The 19,227-nt window shown below is 44.4% G+C and overlaps 2 protein-coding genes across 2 annotated transcripts in view; one reads left to right on the top strand and one right to left on the bottom strand.

The window, feature by feature from the left end:
• Positions 1-14,656, bottom strand: part of LOC141105451 (uncharacterized) — a 39,509-nt gene extending 24,853 nt beyond the window's left edge. The window contains exons 1-7 of the mRNA XM_073595307.1: positions 14,626-14,656; positions 13,967-14,064; positions 13,683-13,886; positions 11,234-11,446; positions 10,947-11,153; positions 10,683-10,824; positions 7,934-9,678 (exon numbers count right to left, since the gene is read on the bottom strand). Coding sequence (XP_073451408.1) covers positions 7,934-9,678; positions 10,683-10,824; positions 10,947-11,153; positions 11,234-11,446; positions 13,683-13,886; positions 13,967-14,064; positions 14,626-14,656 — 2,640 coding nt within the window. The remainder of the gene's footprint in view (positions 1-7,933; positions 9,679-10,682; positions 10,825-10,946; positions 11,154-11,233; positions 11,447-13,682; positions 13,887-13,966; positions 14,065-14,625) is intronic.
• Positions 1-19,227, top strand: part of LOC141104959 (uncharacterized) — a 664,134-nt gene that overhangs the window by 449,138 nt on the left and 195,769 nt on the right. The gene's annotated exons all lie outside the window — the stretch shown is intronic.

The following is a 19,227-nucleotide window of genomic DNA, read 5'->3' as shown; positions in this document are numbered from 1 at the left end:
TCCTTCTTGGCCTTCCAGACATACTAATGGCCTGTAGCTGCACTAAGCTGGGATAGAACACCTGTAATTTTCTTCAAGTAGCTTTATATACTGTAACCAGACAAGCCTGCCTGTCAGTAGGAAGATAACAGGAACGGATCTAGCTGAACACTGTGAGCAGGACGCACTGTACTAAATGTAAATAGTCTAGCTGCCTGACCGTGGTACTAATAGGATCAAATAGAACACCTGTAATTTTCTTCAGGTAGCTTTATATACTGTAACCAGACAAGCCTGCCTGTCAGTAGGAAGATAACAGGAACGGATCTAGCTGTACACTGTGAGCAGGACGCACTGTACTAAATGTAAATAGTCTAGCTGCCTGACCGTGGTACTAATAGGATCAAATAGAACACCTGTAATTTTCTTCAGGTAGCTTTATATACTGTAACCAGACAAGCCTGCCTGTCAGTAGGAAGATAACAGGAACGGATCTAGCTGTACACTGTGAGCAGGACGCACTGTACTAAATGTAAATAGTCTAGCTGCCTGACCGTGGTACTAATAGGATCAAATAGAACACCTGTAATTTTCTTCAGGTAGCTTTATATACTGTAACCAGACAAGCCTGCCTGTCAGTAGGAAGATAACAGGAACGGATCTAGCTGAACACTGTGAGCAGGACGCACTGCACTAAATGTAAATAGCAGGAACGGATCTAGCTGAACACTGTGAGCAGGACGCACTGCACTAAATGTAAATAGCAGGAACGGATCTAGCTGAACACTGTGAGCAGGACGCACTGCACTAAATGTAAATAGCAGGAACGGATCTAGCTGAACACTGTGAGCAGGACGCACTGCACTAAATGTAAATAGCAGGAACGGATCTAGCTGAACACTGTGAGCAGGACGCACTGCACTAAATGTAAATTGCAGGAACGGATCTAGCTGAACACTGTGAGCAGGACGCACTGCACTAAATGTAAATAGCAGGAACGGATCTAGCTGAACACTGTGAGCAGGACGCACTGCACTAAATGTAAATTGCAGGAACGGATCTAGCTGAACACTGTGAGCAGGACGCACTGCACTAAATGTAAATAGTCTAGAAGATAACAGGAACGGATCTAGCTGAACACTGTGAGCAGGACGCACTGCACTAAATGTAAATAGCAGGAACGGATCTAGCTGAACACTGTGAGCAGGACGCACTGCATTAAATGTAAATAGTCTAGATAGAAGATAACAGGAACGGATCTAGCTAAACTGAATACAGTGTATATATATATATGCAACACCTGGGATGCATATATATACACAATACACTGTAAGTGCAGCTAACTGACTGACTGTTCTGCCTAATCTATCTAACTCAAATCAAATGACACTGTCTCTCTCTCTCTCTATCTCTCAGCACACCGGAACACACACTACACAGGGCCGCCGTGCAGGCGGCCTTATATAGTGTGGGGTGTGTACTAAATCCCCTGAGCCATAATTGGCCAAAGCCACCCTGGCTTTGGCCAATTACAGCTCTCTCTACTGACGGCGCTGTGATTGGCCAAGCATGCGGGTCATAGTGCATGCTTGGCCAATCATCAGCCAGCAATGCACTGCGATGCCGCAGTGAATTATGGGCCGTGACGCGCCACACGAATTTAGCGCGAACGGCCCATAACGTTCGCAATTCGGCGAACGATCGAACAGCCGATGTTCGAGTCGAACATGGGTTCGACTCGAACACGAAGCTCATCCCTAGTGGAGACGGATCTCCTATCACAAATTGGATTAGCAGCAAGGATGGGAAGTGTTATCATAATGGGGGATTTTAATTATCCAGACATAGACTGGGTGGAGGGAACCGCGCATTCATTTAAGGCTCGCCAATTCCTTAATGTCTTGCAGGACAATTTTATGGGTCAGATGGTAGACGCACCAACTAGAAATAAAACATTACTGGATCTACTGATTACCAACAATACAGACCTGATCACGGATGTGGAAATACGGGGCAATTTAGGTAACAGCGATCACAGGTCAATTAGTTTCAGTATAAATCACACAAATAGGAAACATAAAGGGAATACAAAGACACTGAATTTCAAAAGAGCCAACTTCCCTAAACTACAAACCTTGCTAAAAGGCATAAACTGGGATAAAATATTAGGAACAAAGAATACGGAGGAGAGATGGGTTTGCTTTAAGAGCATATTAAATAAGGGCATTAGCCAATGTATCCCATTGGGTAATAAATTTAAAAGAGCGAACAAAAGTCCTGGATGGCTTAACTCCAATGTAAAAATGTATATAAAAGCAAAGCAGAAGGCCTTCAAAAAATACAAGGTTGAGGGATCATCCTCAGCATTCAGACTTTATAAAGAATGCAACAGGAAATGTAAGGGTGCAATTAGGACGGCTAAGACAGAACATGAAAGACACATAGCGGAGGAGAGCAAAAAAAATCCCAAGAAATTCTTTAAGTATGTAAACAGTAAAAAAGGGAGGACAGACCATATTGGCCCAATAAAGAATGAGGAAGGACATCTGGTTACAAAGGATGGGGAGATGGCAAAGGTATTGAATTTATTCTTCTCCTCAGTCTTCACGAGTGAATCAGGGGGCTTCAGTAACCAAAACTGCAGTGTTTATCCTCATGACACAACACAGGAATCACCTCCATAGTTAACAGAGGACGGAATTAAAATTAGACTTGAGAAACTTAACATTAATAAATCACCGGGACCAGATGGCTTGCATCCAAGGGTACTTAGGGAACTCAGTCAAGACCGTTGTTCCTCATTTTTACAGATAGTCTACTGACTGGAATGGTACCAGCTGATTGGAGAAAAGCCAATGTAGCACCAATATTTAAAAAGGGCCCAAAATACATCCCTGGGAATTACAGACCAGTTAGCCTAACATCAATAGTATGTAAACTCTTGGAGGGGATGATAAGGGACTATATACAAGATTTTAGTAATAAGAACGGTATCATTAGCAGTAATAAGCATGGATTCATGAAGAATCGTTCTTGCCAAACCAATCTATTAACCTTCTATGAGGAGGTGAGTTGCCATCTAGATAAAGGAAGGCCCGTAGACGTGGTGTATCTGGATTTTGCAAAAGCATTTGACACAGTTCCCCATAAACATTTACTGTACAAGATAAGGTCCATTGGCATGGACCATAGGGTGAGTACATGGATTGAAAACTGGCTACAAGGGTGAGTTCAGAGGGTGGTGATAAATGGGGAGTACTCGGAATGGTCAGGGGTGGGTAGTGGGGTTCCCCAGGGTTCTGTGCTGGGACCAATCCTATTTAATTTGTTCATAAACGATCTAGAGGATGGGATAAACAGTTCAATCTCTGTATTTGCAGACGATACTAAGCTAAGCAGGGCAATAACTTCTCCGCAGGACGTGGAAACCTTGCAAAAAGACCTGAACAAATGAATGGGGTGGGCGAGTACATGGCAAATGAGGTTCAATGTAGAAAAATGTAAAATAATGCATTTGGGTGGCAAAAATATGAATGCAATCTATACACTGGGGGGAGAACCTCTGGGGGAATCTAGGATGGAAAAGGACCTGGGGGTCCTAGTAGATGATCGGCTCAGCAATGGCATGCAATGCCAAGCTGCTGCTAACAAAGCAAACAGAATATTGGCATGCATTAAAAGGGGGATCAACTCCAGAGATAAAACGACAATTCTCCCGCTCTACAAGACTCTGGTCCGGCCGCACCTAGAGTATGCGGTCCAGTTCTGGGCACCAGTCCTCAGGAAGGATGTACTGGAAATGGAGCGAGTACAAAGAAGGGCAACAAAGCTAATAAAGGGTCTGGAGGATCTTAGTTATGAGGAAAGGTTGCAAGCACTGAACTTATTCTGAGAAGAGACGCTTGAGAGGGGATATGATTTCAATTTACAAATACCGGACTGGTGACCCCACAATCGAGTTAAAACTTTTTCGCAGAAGAGAGTTTAACAAGACTCGTGGCCACTCATTAAAATTAGAAAAAAAGAGGTTTAACCTTAAACTCTGTAGAGGGTTCTTTACTGTAAGAGCGGCAAGGATGTGGAATTCCCTTCCACAGGCGGTGGTCTCAGCGGGGAGCATTGATAGCTTCAAGAAACTATTAGATAAGCACCTGAATGACCGCAACATACAGGGATATACAATGTAATACTGACACATAATCACACACATAGGTTGGACTTGATGGACTTGTGTCTTTTTTCAACCTCACCTACTATGTAACTATGTAAGAATGTGCTTTGGGGTGTAATTGTAATTATGCCTATGCCATGTGTGAGAAATATATTATTAAACTGACAACTTTGTGTAAAAAATTTAACTTTCAAAAAGCTTGTAGCAAAAAAAAGTCTTCATAAGACTCACAATGCCTTTTAGAAAATGGATTGGGGTGTTTGCTATCCATAATGTGGTCATTTTATGGGTGTTTCCACTGTTCTAATGCTCCAAGGCCTCCAAATTTTGATAGGTAGTCAGGAGATTTGATTTGTAATTTATGCTCTTTGAAAGCCCAAAGGTGCTCCTTGGATTTTGGGCCCTTCTATGCATCTAGGCTGCAAAAGAGTCTCAGACATGTGGTATCCCCATACTGAGGAGTAGTATTAGAATGTGTTTTGGGGTGTAATTATAAGTATGCACATGCTGTGTGTCAGAAATAACTTTGTAAACCGAAAACTTTGTGTAAAAAATGTAATTTTCATTTTCCCGTAGCAAAAAAAGTCTTCAAAAGACTCACCATGCCTTTTAGAAAAAACATTGGGGAGTTTGCTTTCCAAAATGTGGTCATTTTGCGAGTGTCTCTACTGTTCTAGTGCTCCAGCGCCTCCAAAAAGGTGATAGGTAATCAGAAAACTGGATGCATAATTTATGCCTGAATATGAAGGTGCTCCTTGGATTTTGGGCCCCTTTGTGTGGCTAGGCTGTGAAAGAGTCTCAGACATGTGGTATCCTAATTCTCAAGAGGAGTGTCAGAATGTGTCTTGGAGTGTAATTATAAGTATGCCCATGCCGTGTGTGAGAAATAAGTTGTGAAAATGACAACATTGTGAAAAAAAAGCTAATTTTATTACATTTTTTCATCTTCCAAAAAAACTGTCAATAAAACATTTACAATTCGCAAAACTTGCCCGAATAAGCCCTACCAGATTTCGAACGTCTTTGATAGACAAAGGCAAAAGTACTACTCAATTAAAGACATCTACAGACCAGTAAATTTTCTCTTTACAAAACCTTTACACCTCACATCTGTACAATCTTGGAGTAAAGAGTAGACTTACCTGGAGAGGATACCCTGGATAATATCCTGGAAGGCTGTACTGTAAGTCAAAAACTGGTGACAAATGAATCCTGGAGGAAAACTCAGTTCAAACTTTTACACAGAGCCTATGTTCCTTTTTCCACTAAACACTCTACACCTCCGGGGGCAACTGGTCCTTGGTGTTCAGCCTCGAGACATCTTTATTCCACCGTCTCTGGACGTGCTCAGCCATCTCAGACTACTGGGATCGAGTCCTAACATTTATCTTTGGGGTAACCAACTACCAACCACCTAAGGACCCATTGCTTCTTCTGTTTGGATGTACAAAGACGTGTAACCTCTCCGATGAGCTTAAAACCTTAAAGCTCCAGAACAACCACCAGTGGACTCTCATATGTCTCCTAGTTACTCGTAGAAACATCTTTAAGCATTGTATCTCTGCAACAATGCCCACATCAAGAGAGACCTTAAAACACTTTTATTTAGAGAAAAACTGGACACTACAATGCAAAAAGTCAGCTATATTAAACGCTTTGAATCCAGATGGTGTCCCTTCATTGACAACAGCTTAACGACATCTGAGGAATCATCACTACAATCCCCATTCATATGCACCTAGTGGTATTATGACTCCTACAGTTAACTCACCATAACCAATTAATCAATCAACAAGTTTTTGTTGTATCTATTAAGCGATCTGATTACCAATTTATATCTGTATAAAATTAAATATACTGATTATCTCTTGAACTTCTGGCAACCCGGCAAGCTCGGGAGGCTATTGGTCCAAGATATTCTTTCTCCTCTTCCTTCTCTATCGTCTATTCTATACTTTCTTCTATCTCCTATAATTTTTGTTCTAATATTTGTAACAACATGCCAACAGTTACTTGTTTTTTTTTTACAACAATCAAAGGCCTGAGGCCCCCTTTTTCTGTAACCACTTACCTACAGGGCACTTTCACCCCCTCCCTGCCCAGGCCATTTTTCAGCTTTCAGCGTTGTCACACTTTCAATGACAATTGAGCGGTCATTCTACACTGTAACCATGTGAAATTTTTATCATTTTCTTCACACAAACAAAGCTTTCTTTTGGTGGAATTTAATCACTGCCGGGATTTTTCTTTTTTACAAAAAAAAAAGCCAGAAAATTTTTGAAAAAAAAACAGTTTTTCTCAGTTTCTGTCAGTAAATATTGTAAATAAATAATTTTTCTCCTTCGCTAATGTGCGCTGATGAGGTGGCATTTATGGGCACTGATGAGGAGGCACTAATATTCTGAAATTATGGGCACTGATAGGCGGCACTAATAGGCACTAATGGGCGGAACTGATGGGCTTTACTAATGGGCACTGACTGGCATCACTAATGGGCACTGATTGCTGGCACCGGTGGGCACTGACTACTGGCACTAGTTGCTGGCACCTCTGGCACTCTAATGTTATCAGAACACTGATCATCAGTGCCCTGATTACATCTCTAGCTGTCCCCTGTGAGGAGATGCCGCTGATTGGCTCTCCTCGCTACACACTGTCAGTGTGAGGTGAGGAGCGCCAATTACCGGCACTTCCTTGTTTATATGTGACTGGCTGTGCAGATCACATGGTTAAAGAGCCGCGTAAGTGGCTCTTTACAGAGATCGGGGCTGCGACGTGTCCTAGCAACACGGCGCGCCCGCGCTGGAACGAGAGCTGCACCATCCCGCCGTCGACGTTTGATGGTAGGCGGCAAGTGGTTAACTTTGTGAGACAGTCATAACATACTTTATTCTACTTTGTCATTTGAAATACTCAATAACATATATATATATATATATATATATATATATATATATAAACTTCCCATGACTCCTACTAAAAACCTCAAACTGTCCACTTTAAAAAAAAAGGGGTCATGGGGGGGTTGCACTGCCCTGGAATTTTAAGGTCTCAAAAAATAAGATAGGCCATCGGTATATCAGGATTGATCAGTCTTCAGATATATATCGTAGTTTGTAGAGAGATGATTTATTTTATAACAGAAAGTAACAAAAGCATGGGGTTTTTTAAATAACATTTTTTTGGTATTTTTCCAACATTTTCGGTATGTTTATATAGCAAAAAAAAACCCAAGTGGTGATTAAAAGAAGGAAAAGAAGTTCCATCTGTCTCAAAAATGATAAAAAATTGAGTTAGGGTACAGTGTTGCATGTCTGAGTAATTGGCATTCAAAGTATGACAGTGCTGAGAACTGAAGATTGGCCTGCACTGGAAGGGGATGAAAGTGTCCGGTATTGAGGTGGATAATTAACTTACTTTCTTCAATGTCTACTGTTCTCATAAGTGCATGAGTATGATATCTCCACTATTGGTATGAAACCACGTCTGAGAAGAAAACGAAGTCTATTTATAAAAAAAAAATCTTTGTTGGGCAAATGTCACAAACATTCATCCAGCCATGACAAACTCTGGCTATATTTTGATTAACACATGATGAAGATAAGCCATGTAGTATATCTGAGGTGTATATCAGGGTGTGCTTCTTCCCGACATGTCCAGCAACATTCATATACAAGACATTTCCCGCACCCAAGGCACTAATAAACCTCGAGGGTTGTGTGGGACCCCCTGATGTACAGGAAGACAGGACTTCAGTGAGGAACAATTCCCTCACTCAGGACAGGAAAGTGGCTTCTCCCCCGTGTGAGACCTCTGATGTCTGTAAAGATTGGACTTCTGTGAAAAACATTTCCCGCATTCAGGACAGGAATATGGCTTCTCCCCCGTGTGAGCTCTCTGATGTGTAATAATATGTGACTTTAATGAAAAACATTTCCCGCACTCAGGACAGGAATAAGGCTTCTCCCCTGTGTGCGATCTCTGATGTACATTAAGATAGGACTGCCTAGAAAAACATTTCCCGCACTCAGGGCAGGGATACGGCTTCTCCCCCGTGTGAATCATCTGATGTCTGGCAAGTTCTGGTTTTCGTGAAAAACACGATCCACACTCAAGACAGGTATGTTGCTTCTCGCCTGTGTGTGATTTCTTATGTCTGCAAAGACTGGACCTATCTGCAAAAAATGTTCCGCACTCATGACAGCAATAGGGCTTCTCCCCTGTGTGCGTTCTCTGATGAGTATCAAGACCGGCCTTCTCTGAAAAACATTTCCCGCACTCAGAACAGGAATACAGCTTCTCCCCCGTGTGTGATATCTGATGTCTGGAAAGATGTGAATTTGTTGCAAAACATTTCCCGCAGATGGGACAGGAATAGGGCTTCTCCCCCGTGTGCAATCTCAGATGTCTGTTACGAGAAGACTTATCTGAAAAATATTTCCCGCATTCAGAGCAGGAGTACGGCTTCTCACCCGTGTGAGAGATCTGATGTATGACAAGTTCTGATTTTTGTTCAAAACATTTCTCGCACACGGGGCAGGAAAGCAACTTTTCACCGGTGTGCAATCTTTGATGTTTGTAAAGTCTTGACTTCATTAAAAAACATTTCCCACACTCAAGACAGGAATGCGGCTTCTCACCCGTGTGAGACATCTGATGTCTGACAAGCCGTGATTTTTTTCCAAAACATTTCCCGCACTCAGTACAGGAAAACCTCTTATCTTTTGAAAGTTTGGCACCGTCCCTCACAGTCTGAGGTTCCTCAGGATAAGAGGAATATGATGGCCCGGCACCGTCCCGCACAGTCTGAGGTTCCTCAGGATAAGAGGAATATGATGGTCCGGCACCGTCCCTCACAGTCTGAGGTTCCTCAGGATAAGAGGAATACGATGGTCCGGCACCGTCCCTCACAGTCTGAGGTTCCTCAGGATAAGAAGAACACGATGGTCCGGCACCGTCCCTCACAGTCTGAGGTTCCTCAGGATAAGAGGAATACGATGGTCCGGCACCGTCCCTCACAGTCTGAGGTTCCTCAGGATAAGAGGAACACGATGGTCTGGCACCGTCCCTCACAGTCTGAGGTTCCTCAGGATAAGAGGAAATCGATGGTCCGGCACCGCCCCCCACAGTTTGAGGTTCCTCAGGATAGGAGGAAATCGATGGTTCGGCACCGTCCTCCACAGTCTGAGGTTCCACAGGATAAGAGGAATACGATGGTCCAGCACTGTCCCTCACAGGCTCAGGTTCCTCAGGATAAGAGGAATACGATGGTCCGGCACCGTCCCGCACAGTCTGAGGTTCCTCAGGATAAGAGGAATACGATGGTCCGGCACCGTCCCTCACAGTCTGAGGTTCCTCAGGATAAGAGGAATAAGATGGTCCATCTACACTGTGTGGTGTCGGATGGACATTTGAGGTAGCCGGGTTTTCTCCTGGACTATACTGTGTGATGTCCTCATCTTCTACTTCACAGTCTGGAGACAAAGTGAGACAATCCTCTGAGGTTTTCCTCATCTCCCGTCCATCTACTAAAATAGAAATACAAAGATTATTACTAGACATGAGCTGATTGGTTCCCCTAAACCAGGACTCCGCCCACATCAGGCAGCTTTGTCTCTGAGGATCTTACAATTCCACCCTCAAGGTAACTAGTAAATGGGTCCTCTGATCTCCTACCAGTTAATTTCTTGATTCATGGACCTTAGTCAGAGAGTGAGGAAACGACGAGAACTGTCTTTTATAGGAGTGACAGTGATGAGGGGATTATAGGACGAGTGTCCCCTCCCCCTCTATCACTCATTGCCATCTTCCCAACACAAGAAGTCCTACATGTCCTTATTTAGTCCATGATTTAGTCATGAATAACAGCGGGGCTGAGCCCCACCAGAGGTCAGAGAGTGAGGATGGTGGGGAGAACAGCTAAGATGAAGACTGGACTGACACCTATGGTGAATATCAACATTTTGCTGCCAGCTGAACCCCAGAATTTCCATAAATCCAGTCTAATAATAATATATAATCCTACGAGCCGCCACTGATTTCTAGACAAAATAAAAAACTAAAAACCAATACTCTTTTTGATGATCAGCTGCTAGCGTTACACATGTCTCATATATCATGCACGAATCAAACGAAGATATATAAATACACTGCACTATCAAAAATGTAAATGTGTGTGTGATATATAACATAAAAGTGCAATCCATGCAATATTGCAAATAAAGTGATGATGTGCATACACTTAAAATGTTACATATGGCAGCCAAAAAAATATATTATACAAAAATGTATAATTATTATTATACATGCATCACAGTGAGTATATATAGCTGGACATATACTCAAAGATAAAGTGCTACAATGTGCTAGTGCAATATTCAAAGATTCCAAGAGTAATACAGGAATACAGGACGGGGAACACAGCTCAGGAAAGTGACCACAGGCTGATATCACCCAGTCCTTGCCCTACTCAGTCCTTGACCAATCAGTGAGCAGTATGGGTGGAGGAATGGATTTAGTGTTAATGACCCACCTGTACTGATCTCTGTAGCAGTGTCCTCCTCTATAAATGTCCCCGTTATTCCATCCTCCTCTATAGACTGCTGATCATCCCTCACATACGTCTCTTCTTCTTCTGATTTAACCTCAAATTCTATATCGATTGGATCTCCACTCTAAATCAAGAAAATGAGAGAGAATATCATCTATAAAATCTAAGCTTTATTTTGTGACATCACATAAGAAATCCACACATTGTGCTCATGAGTCTGTGTTTTATAAATTCCATCCCACCAACCTTGCAATAGGGAGGGGTGGTGTGACCTTCCTGTGTGGAATCCCGGGAATACAGAGGACGGGGACATCTCTCTGGTGGGTTCCTGGTATTAGGTGGCTCCATCATATCCTTGTGTCCTTCTGAAATCTTCTCCATCACTCCATACTCCTCATCCTCCTCTTTGAACTCTTTTTTCACATCAATATTATCATCCCTGAGGTTTCCACTCTAAATAAGTAATAAAACATTCATTGGAATATGCATGCCTATGTATAAAGTATCACTACCAGAGCTTGTCAATCATCTACCTGATGATGGTGAGGGATGGTGTGACCTTCCTGTGTGGAATCCCGGGAACACAGAGGACGGGGACATCTCTCTGGTGGGTTTCTGTAGCTGGATGACTCCATCATGTTGTCCTGGTACAGATCTTTTTGACCTTCCTCCATCACCCCATCCTCCTCATACTCCTCTTTTATCTCTTCTTTAACATCAACTTTAGAATCTCTCAGGTTTCCACTCTGAATATATAATAAAAATTACACCAATTGTAACAATGCAGATAATGTACAGATCCTAGTGATTCTACCAGTGATTGTGACAAAACATGGCAACAAGTAAACCAATGAAATTCCCCCCTATTCAAAAGTCTGCATCCCCTTTTTAATCTTGTGTATTTCCCCCTTTAGCATCAATGATGATCTTTTGTAATAGTTGTCTATGAGGCCCCAAATTCTTGCAGGTGGTAGAGCTGTCCATTCGTCTTGGCACAATGCCTCCAAAGTCTTTGGTCTTCTTGCATGAAGGAGCACCTTTGAGATCTCCCCAGAGTCTTCTGTAATAGTTGTCTATGAGACCCCAAATTCTTGCAGGTGGTAGAGCTGCCCATTCGTCTTGGCACAATGCCTCCAAAATCTTTGGACATCTGGCATGAAGGAGCACCTTTGAGACCTCCCCAGAGTCTTCTGTAATAGTTGTCTATGAGGCCCCAAATTCTTGTAGGTGGCAGAGCTGCCCATTCGTCTTGGCACAATGCCTCCAAAGTCTTTGATCTTCTTGCATGAAGGAGCACCTTTGAGATCTCCCCAGAGTGGCTCGATGATATTAAGGTCAGGAGATGGCTACTCCAGAACCTTCACCTTTGAAGCTTCACCTTCACCTTGTGATTAGGGTCATTGCCGTGCTGCAAAATTCCAAGAGCATTCCATGGAGAGCTTTCCTGCAAGAGAATGCAAACTCCCTCTCCAGTATTTTCTGGTAACATGCATTCATCTTTTCACAAGATTCCCTGTGTCTTTAGAGCTCACGCACCCCCAAAACATCAGTGAGCCACCACCATGCTTCACAGTGGGTATGGTATCCTTGTCACTATAGGCCTTGTTGAGCCCTCTGCAAACATAGCGCATATGGTTATGACTATAAAGCTCTATTTTGGTCTGGTCGCTCCAGATTACAGTGTGCCAGAAGCTGTGAGGTGTGTCAAGGTGTTGTCGGCCATATTGTAAACGTGCTTTTTTTGTGGCATTGGTGCAGTAAAGGCTTCTTTCTGGGAACTCGACCATGCAGCTCATTTTTATTCAAGTATTGTCGTATTATGTTCCTTCAAACAACCACCATGTCTTTTTTCAGAGCAGTGTCAGGGCTGGGCTATCAGCAGCTCCCTTCTCTGTGCTCAGCTGTCGGTTAATTGCCAGCACTAATCGCTCCACAGTGGCTCACCTGGTGATCATTTCCTTCTCGTCAGTCCCGCCTACAGCCAGCCCCTTCTGGCTATTTAAACTGCCTTGCTCAGTCCTTTCGTGCCTTCGCCTTGGCCAACATGTCTGGAGATTCTTTGCTGTGTTCCTGTGAAAGACTTTGCCCGGCTGATCTCCCTTCTGGCTTCTGTTCTTCTGCCTCGGACTACGCTGATCTCTGGTTTCCTGATTTACTGGCTTGTATGACTATCCGCTTTGGCTTCCGAACCCTGGATATTTTGACTATGTTTACTGTTCTGTACCATTTTTACCTTTACATTAAAATGTGTGATTTTTACTGCATTTTCTGTCTCAGTCTGATTCATGGTTCCTGACAAGCAGCCAGTAATCCTCCTGAGGTTACCTGTGGGGTTTTTCTTTGTATCCCGAACAATTCTTCTGGCAGTTGTGACTGCAATCTTTCTTGGTCTACCTGACCTTGGCTTGGTATCAAGAGATCCCTGAATTTTCCACTTCTTAATAAGTGATTGAACAGTACCGACTGGCATATTCAAGGCTTTGGATATCTGTTTATATCCTTTCCATCTTTATAATGTTCAATGACCTTGTTAGGCAGGTCTTATGACAGTTCTTTTCTGCTACCCCCCCTCGCTTAGTATCTAGCCTGTTCATTGCAATAATATGAGAGCTAACAAACTCATTGACAATTTATACACAGACACTAATTGCAATTTAAAAAGCCACGGATGTGGAAAATTAACCTTTTAAATGCCACTGTAACCTGTGTGTGTCACCTTGTGTGTCTGAACCAAGGCCAAACATTTCGGGGGGGAGACTTTTCATTAGGACCATTTGGAGGATTTCTGTTATCATTATTATTTGAAAAGCAGCCAAATAACCATGTGATAATAAAAGGCTTCATATGATCACTATCATTAATAAAAGACTTTTTTTTGGCATGATCAGTCATATCACTAATACCAATGCCAACATTCCACGATTTCTGCCAGGGGAAGCAAACTTTTGAGCACAACTGTAACAATAATTGACAATCACCTACCTGATGATGGTGAGGGATGGTGTGACCTTCCTGTGTGGAATCCCAGGAATACAGAGGACGGGGACATCTCTCTGGTGGGTTCCTGGTATTCGGTGACTCCATCATATCCTTGTGTATATCTGAAAGTTCCTTCATCACTCCATACTCCTCATCCTCCTCTGTATACTCTTCTTTAATAATACTATTATTATTGAGGTTCCCACTCTGAATATATAATAAGACATAAATTGTAACAAACATGCTTGGGAATAAATTATAACTACCCATAATTGTTCCTCATCTACCTGATGATGGTGGGGGATGATGTGATCTTCCTGTGTGGAATCCCGGGAATACAGAGGACGGGGACATCTCTCTGGTGGGTTCCCATTACTGGATCCATCTGTAGGAAACACACACACTGACTGAATACATTGTTTCTATGTGTTTATCAGATGATGGGGGATCTAGGTGGACCCTCCGTACTGCTCTCTCCTTTACAATAAAGTCTCCTCTTACCCGGTGATGTGAGGGGCGGCTGATTGTCCATCATGACGTCCTTGTAGAGATCCTTGTGTCCTTCTAAATACTCCCACTCCTCCATGGAGAAATAGACAGTGACATCCTGACACCTTATAGGAACCTGACACACACAATGATACAGTCACCATCCAGACACATCCCTTGTCTGTTACTGGATAATGTCCCAGAATTCCCGGCACCGCTCACCTCTCCTCCATGATCTCTCTGGTGACTTCTAGAATCTTCTTTTTATTTCTCTATTCTATCAGGGAGGGAGGTGGAGGCAATGTGATGGTCATATGATCTCCAGACTTCACAGGAGGAAAACTCTAGATTTGAACACAAATAAAATCAAAATAAATCCCCAAAATCCTCCTCATCTTACTCTCTACATTTTATTAAAGCCACACTTCAGGTTGGGGTAGAAATTACCAACACTGACCTCCCACTTCATAGGTGAAAAACATGTACATGAGGCTGGTACGGGTCCACCCACATCCTAAGAACATCGGAATAATAAGAAAAGAGCCGGGTGGAGGGACATTGGGAGGAGGAGCTGTGAGGTCAGTGTGATGTCATAGGATTCTCTGACTCTGGTTGAAGAGACATTGGGAGGAGGAGCTGTGAGGTCAGTGTGATGTCATAGGATTCTCTGACTCTGGTTCAAGAGACAGTGGAAGGAGTAACTGTGAGGTCAATGTGATGTCATAGGATTCTCCGACTCTGGATGGAGGAACATTGAGAGCAGGAGCTGTGAGGTCAGTGTGATGTCATAGAATTCTCTGACTCTGGATGGAGGGACATCGGGAGGAGGAGCTGCGAGGTCAGTGTGACTCTGAACTCTCCGATACTTACTACTTAACTCTGCATTACTTACTACTGACCTCTGATCTCTCCTTTACTTGCCACTGTCCTCTCAGATGCTTACTACTGACCTCTGAGCTCCCTGTTGAATAATACTGATCTCTGAACTCTCCATTACTTACTACTGAACTCTGAACTCCTCTACACTACTGACCTCTGAACTCTCCGATACTTACTACTGACCCCAGAGTCATTTCCCACAGAGTTCAGAGGTCAGTACTAGGTGAGGCAGAGTTCAGAGGTCAGTACCAGGTGAGGCAGAGTTCAGAGTTCAGTACCAGGTGAGGCAGAGTTCAGAGGTCAGTACTAGGTGAGGCAGAGTTCAGAGTTCAGTACCAGGTGAGGCAGAGTTCAGAGGTCAGTAGTAGGTGAGGCAGAGTTCAGAGTTCAGTACCAGGTGAGGCAGAGTTCAGAGGTCAGTACTAGGTGAGGCAGAGTTCAGAGGCCAGTACTAGGCGAGGCAGAGTTCAGAGGTCAGTACCAGGTGAGGCAGAGTTCAGAGGTCAGTACCGGGTGAGGCAGAGTTCAGAGGTCAGTACTAGGTGAGGCAGAGTTCAGAGGTCAGTAGTAGGTGAGGCAGAGTTCAGAGGTCAGTAGTGAGGCAGAGTTCAGAGGTCAGTAGTGAGGCAGAGTTCAGAGGTCAGTAGTAAGTGTGGCAGAGTTCAGAGGTCAGTACCAGGTGAGGCAGAGTTCAGAGGTCAGTAGTAGGTGAGGCAGAGTTCAGAGGTCAGTAGTGAGGCAGAGTTCAGAGGTCAGTAGTAAGTGTGGCAGAGTTCAGAGGCCAGTACTAGGTGAGGCAGAGTTCAGAGGTCAGTACTAGGTGAGGCAGAGTTCAGAGGTCAGTACTAGGTGAGGCAGAGTTCAGAGGTCAGTACCAGGTGAGGCAGAGTTCAGAGGTCAGTACCAGGTGAAGCAGAGTTCAGAGTTCAGTACCAGGTGAGGCAAGTTCAGAGGTCAGTAGTAGGTGAGGCAGAGTTCAGAGGTCAGTACTAGGTGAGGCAGAGTTCAGAGGCCAGTACTAGGTGAGGCAGAGTTCAGAGGTCAGTACTAGGTGAGGCAGAGTTCAGAGGTCAGTACCAGGTGAGGCAGAGTTCAGAGGTCAGTACCAGGTGAAGCAGAGTTCAGAGTTCAGTACCAGGTGAGGCAAGTTCAGAGGTCAGTAGTAGGTGAGGCAGAGTTCAGAGGTCAGTAGTAGGTGAGGCAGAGTTCAGAGGTCAGTAGTAGGTGAGGCAGAGTTCAGGGGTCAGTAGTAAGTGACTGTCTGTCTCACCTCTGCACTGATAACCTCTGCTCTCCTTCTTCCTGGACTAATTTCTCTGGGGAACTGCAGCCCCCCCCCCCCTTTCCTATTCCCTGATCCAGTAGGTGGAGCTAAATTACATTGAATCATAACTCCACCTACTGGACAAGGAAGTAGAAGGGGGAGGAGAGTCGGAGCTGCAGTACCCTGAGTATTGTGCGGAGTCCAGAGAGAAGAACAGAAGTAAGACGATCCTCTTTCTGTGTCTCCCCTGCAGCTGTGCTTGTCATGGGCGGCTACAGAGGAAACAATGTGTGTTTATACCGGGGAGAGGGCGGGTAGTAAAGGCCGGCACAGCTAGTAGGGGGTGGGGTATGATTGACTGATTGGTTTTATACCAGGGAGGATGTGGGGTTTAAAGGACTGCACAGGGAGTAGGGGGTGGGGGTATTGTAGTGATATAGTATAGTGGGTAGATAATTAATTAGTAGTTATTATAATGATGATGTGAGTAATCTTTCCGCAGCAACCCAATTCTTCCAGAGAGATTCTTCCACTTTATTGACTTCTAACACAGAACAAAGTCTTGCAACAGATGACAAAATCCAACAGAGTAACTATGACAATGATTACTAGCCTTCATTGTCCCATGTTTCCTAGACCTGTGCCTTCATAATCACACAGACACACAGTGAATAGACTGAACGCCATGTTATATTCACTATACACTGAATGGATGAGCAATTTGATTGGCTGTTTCCATTTAGGCCTTTGATCTGCTTCTGTCTTTCAGAGTGACAGACAATGACCCCTCGCCGTAAACAGCTGTCCTCATAAACTCCCCTAATTTGCATTCTTGCATATTAACACTAACATAGGCCAGAGTCACTATCTGTCCCCTTTGATATGTGGAGTAAATCTTGTTTGGCCACTTCCCCTTTGATTAACAAAGTCCCCTTTGATATGTGTAATTAGATGAACAGATACCAACGTGGCCGGCACCACCTCAACACCCTTTTGACTGGTCCTGGAATGCCTACATCCCCAACTTGTACATATATATAATAATAATATAAAATCCCACATAAATATACAAAAATATTACAACAAGTATGATTAACTGTGATTTGCTTTATACCGAAGGGGAAGGGGTGGGTACTAAAGGCCGGTACAGGGAGTAGGGAGACGGGGCTATGACTGACTATGATAGGCCTTATACTGGGGTGGGTACTACCCTGTTTCCCCGAAAATAAGACCTAGCGTGATTGTCAGTGATGGCTGCAATATAAGCCCTACCCCCCAAATAAGCCCTACCCTGTTTCCCCGAAAATAAGCCCTACCCTGAAAATAAGACCTATAAGGGCTTTAACTAGGGCTTATTTGGGGGGTAGGGCTTATATTGCAGCCATCACCGACAATCACGCTAGGTCTTATTTTCGGGGAAACAGGGTAAAAGCTGTCAAAGGGAGTAGGGGCGGGGCTATGATCAACTGCAATTGGCTTTATAACGGGGAAGGGGTGGGTACTAAAGGCCGGTACAGGGAGTAGGGAGGCTTGGCTCTGACTGACTGTGATTTGCTTTATACTGGGGAGGGGTGGGATCTAAAGGCCTGCATGGGGATTAGGGAGATGGGGCAATGATTGACTGTGATCGGCTTATAGCCCCACCCCCTACTGCCGTGCTGGCCTTTAGCGCCTGCTCCCTCCCCAGTATAAAGCCAATAACAGTCAGTTATAGCTTGGCCAGCCCCCCTACCCCCTGTGCTGGCTTTCAGTACCCGCCTCCACCCCGCAATAAACAGCGTTTCCTCTGTAGCTGCCTGTGACAAGCACAGCCGCAGGGGAGACACAGAGAGGGGAAACGGAACAGCGTTTTGCCCCTTCTGGCTAATTTAGTGGAGCTGAGTGATGGAACATGTTTTGGCACTGGGCTCCAGGACTCAGCCTTAATGGGTGGGACACCGGGACTGAAACCAAATCTCGAGACGGTCCCACCCAAAACGGTGCAGTTGGGAGGTGTGATAAAAGTGGTATAGTCCATTAGTATAGAATGATGAGGTAAGGTGATTGGTAGGAAAGGTGACACATCTCCAACATGAAGAGAATGTTCTGGCCCCGTAAGAAATGTTCTGTCTCTGAAGGGGTTAATCTAGGTTTCCACACTATATATGTGTGTATCATCATCTGCTGGAGATAAAAGAAGTCACAGTGACTATGGAGGAAGAGGACGGAACATGACGGGGGGGGGTTACTGGTAAGGATGAGCTCCGGCGTGTTCGCACACTCCACGTGCCGAGCCCGCCAGGAAGTCGGCACGGCGCTGCGCTAATCACAGGCAGTGAGACAATTCCCGATCTCTGCAGCCGCACATCGGGAAAATGTCTCACTGCCTGTGATTAGCGCAGCGCCGTGCCGACTTCCTGGCGGGCTCGGCACGTGGAGTGTGCGAACACGCCCGAGCTCATCCTTAGTTACCGGGTGTAAACAGAAAATAAGATCTTATTACCACCTCTGCTGCCACTTCCAGCGATGTCACCTCTCTACTTCCTCCCGCCTCACCTTTTACCCGGAACTTCCTGTCTCTACCTGACATCACTTCCTGCCTGTTCCTGACATCACTTCCTGTCTGCCTTCCATAGACACTTTCTGTCTCAACAGAAGTGAGATCACCACCTTGTGGAGTTTAGAGGAACTGCAGGCCAAGGAAATGTCTCGTAGTGTGAACACGGCCTTGTACTGTGTGTGTACCCTGTTTCCCCGAAAATAAGACCTAGCGTGATTGTCGGTGATGGCTGCAATATAAGCCCTACCCCCCAAATAAGCCCTAGTTAAAGTCCTTGTAGGTCTTTTTTTCAGGGTAGGGCTTATTTTCGGGGAAACAGGGTAGGGCTTATTTGGGGGGTAGGGCTTATATTGCAGCCATCACTGACAATCACGCTA

Source organism: Aquarana catesbeiana, linkage group LG08 (genome assembly GCF_042186555.1).
Source record: "Aquarana catesbeiana isolate 2022-GZ linkage group LG08, ASM4218655v1, whole genome shotgun sequence".
In the NCBI taxonomy this organism is placed as follows: domain Eukaryota; kingdom Metazoa; phylum Chordata; class Amphibia; order Anura; family Ranidae; genus Aquarana; species Aquarana catesbeiana.
This window is presented reverse-complemented; position numbering and strand designations above follow the sequence as displayed.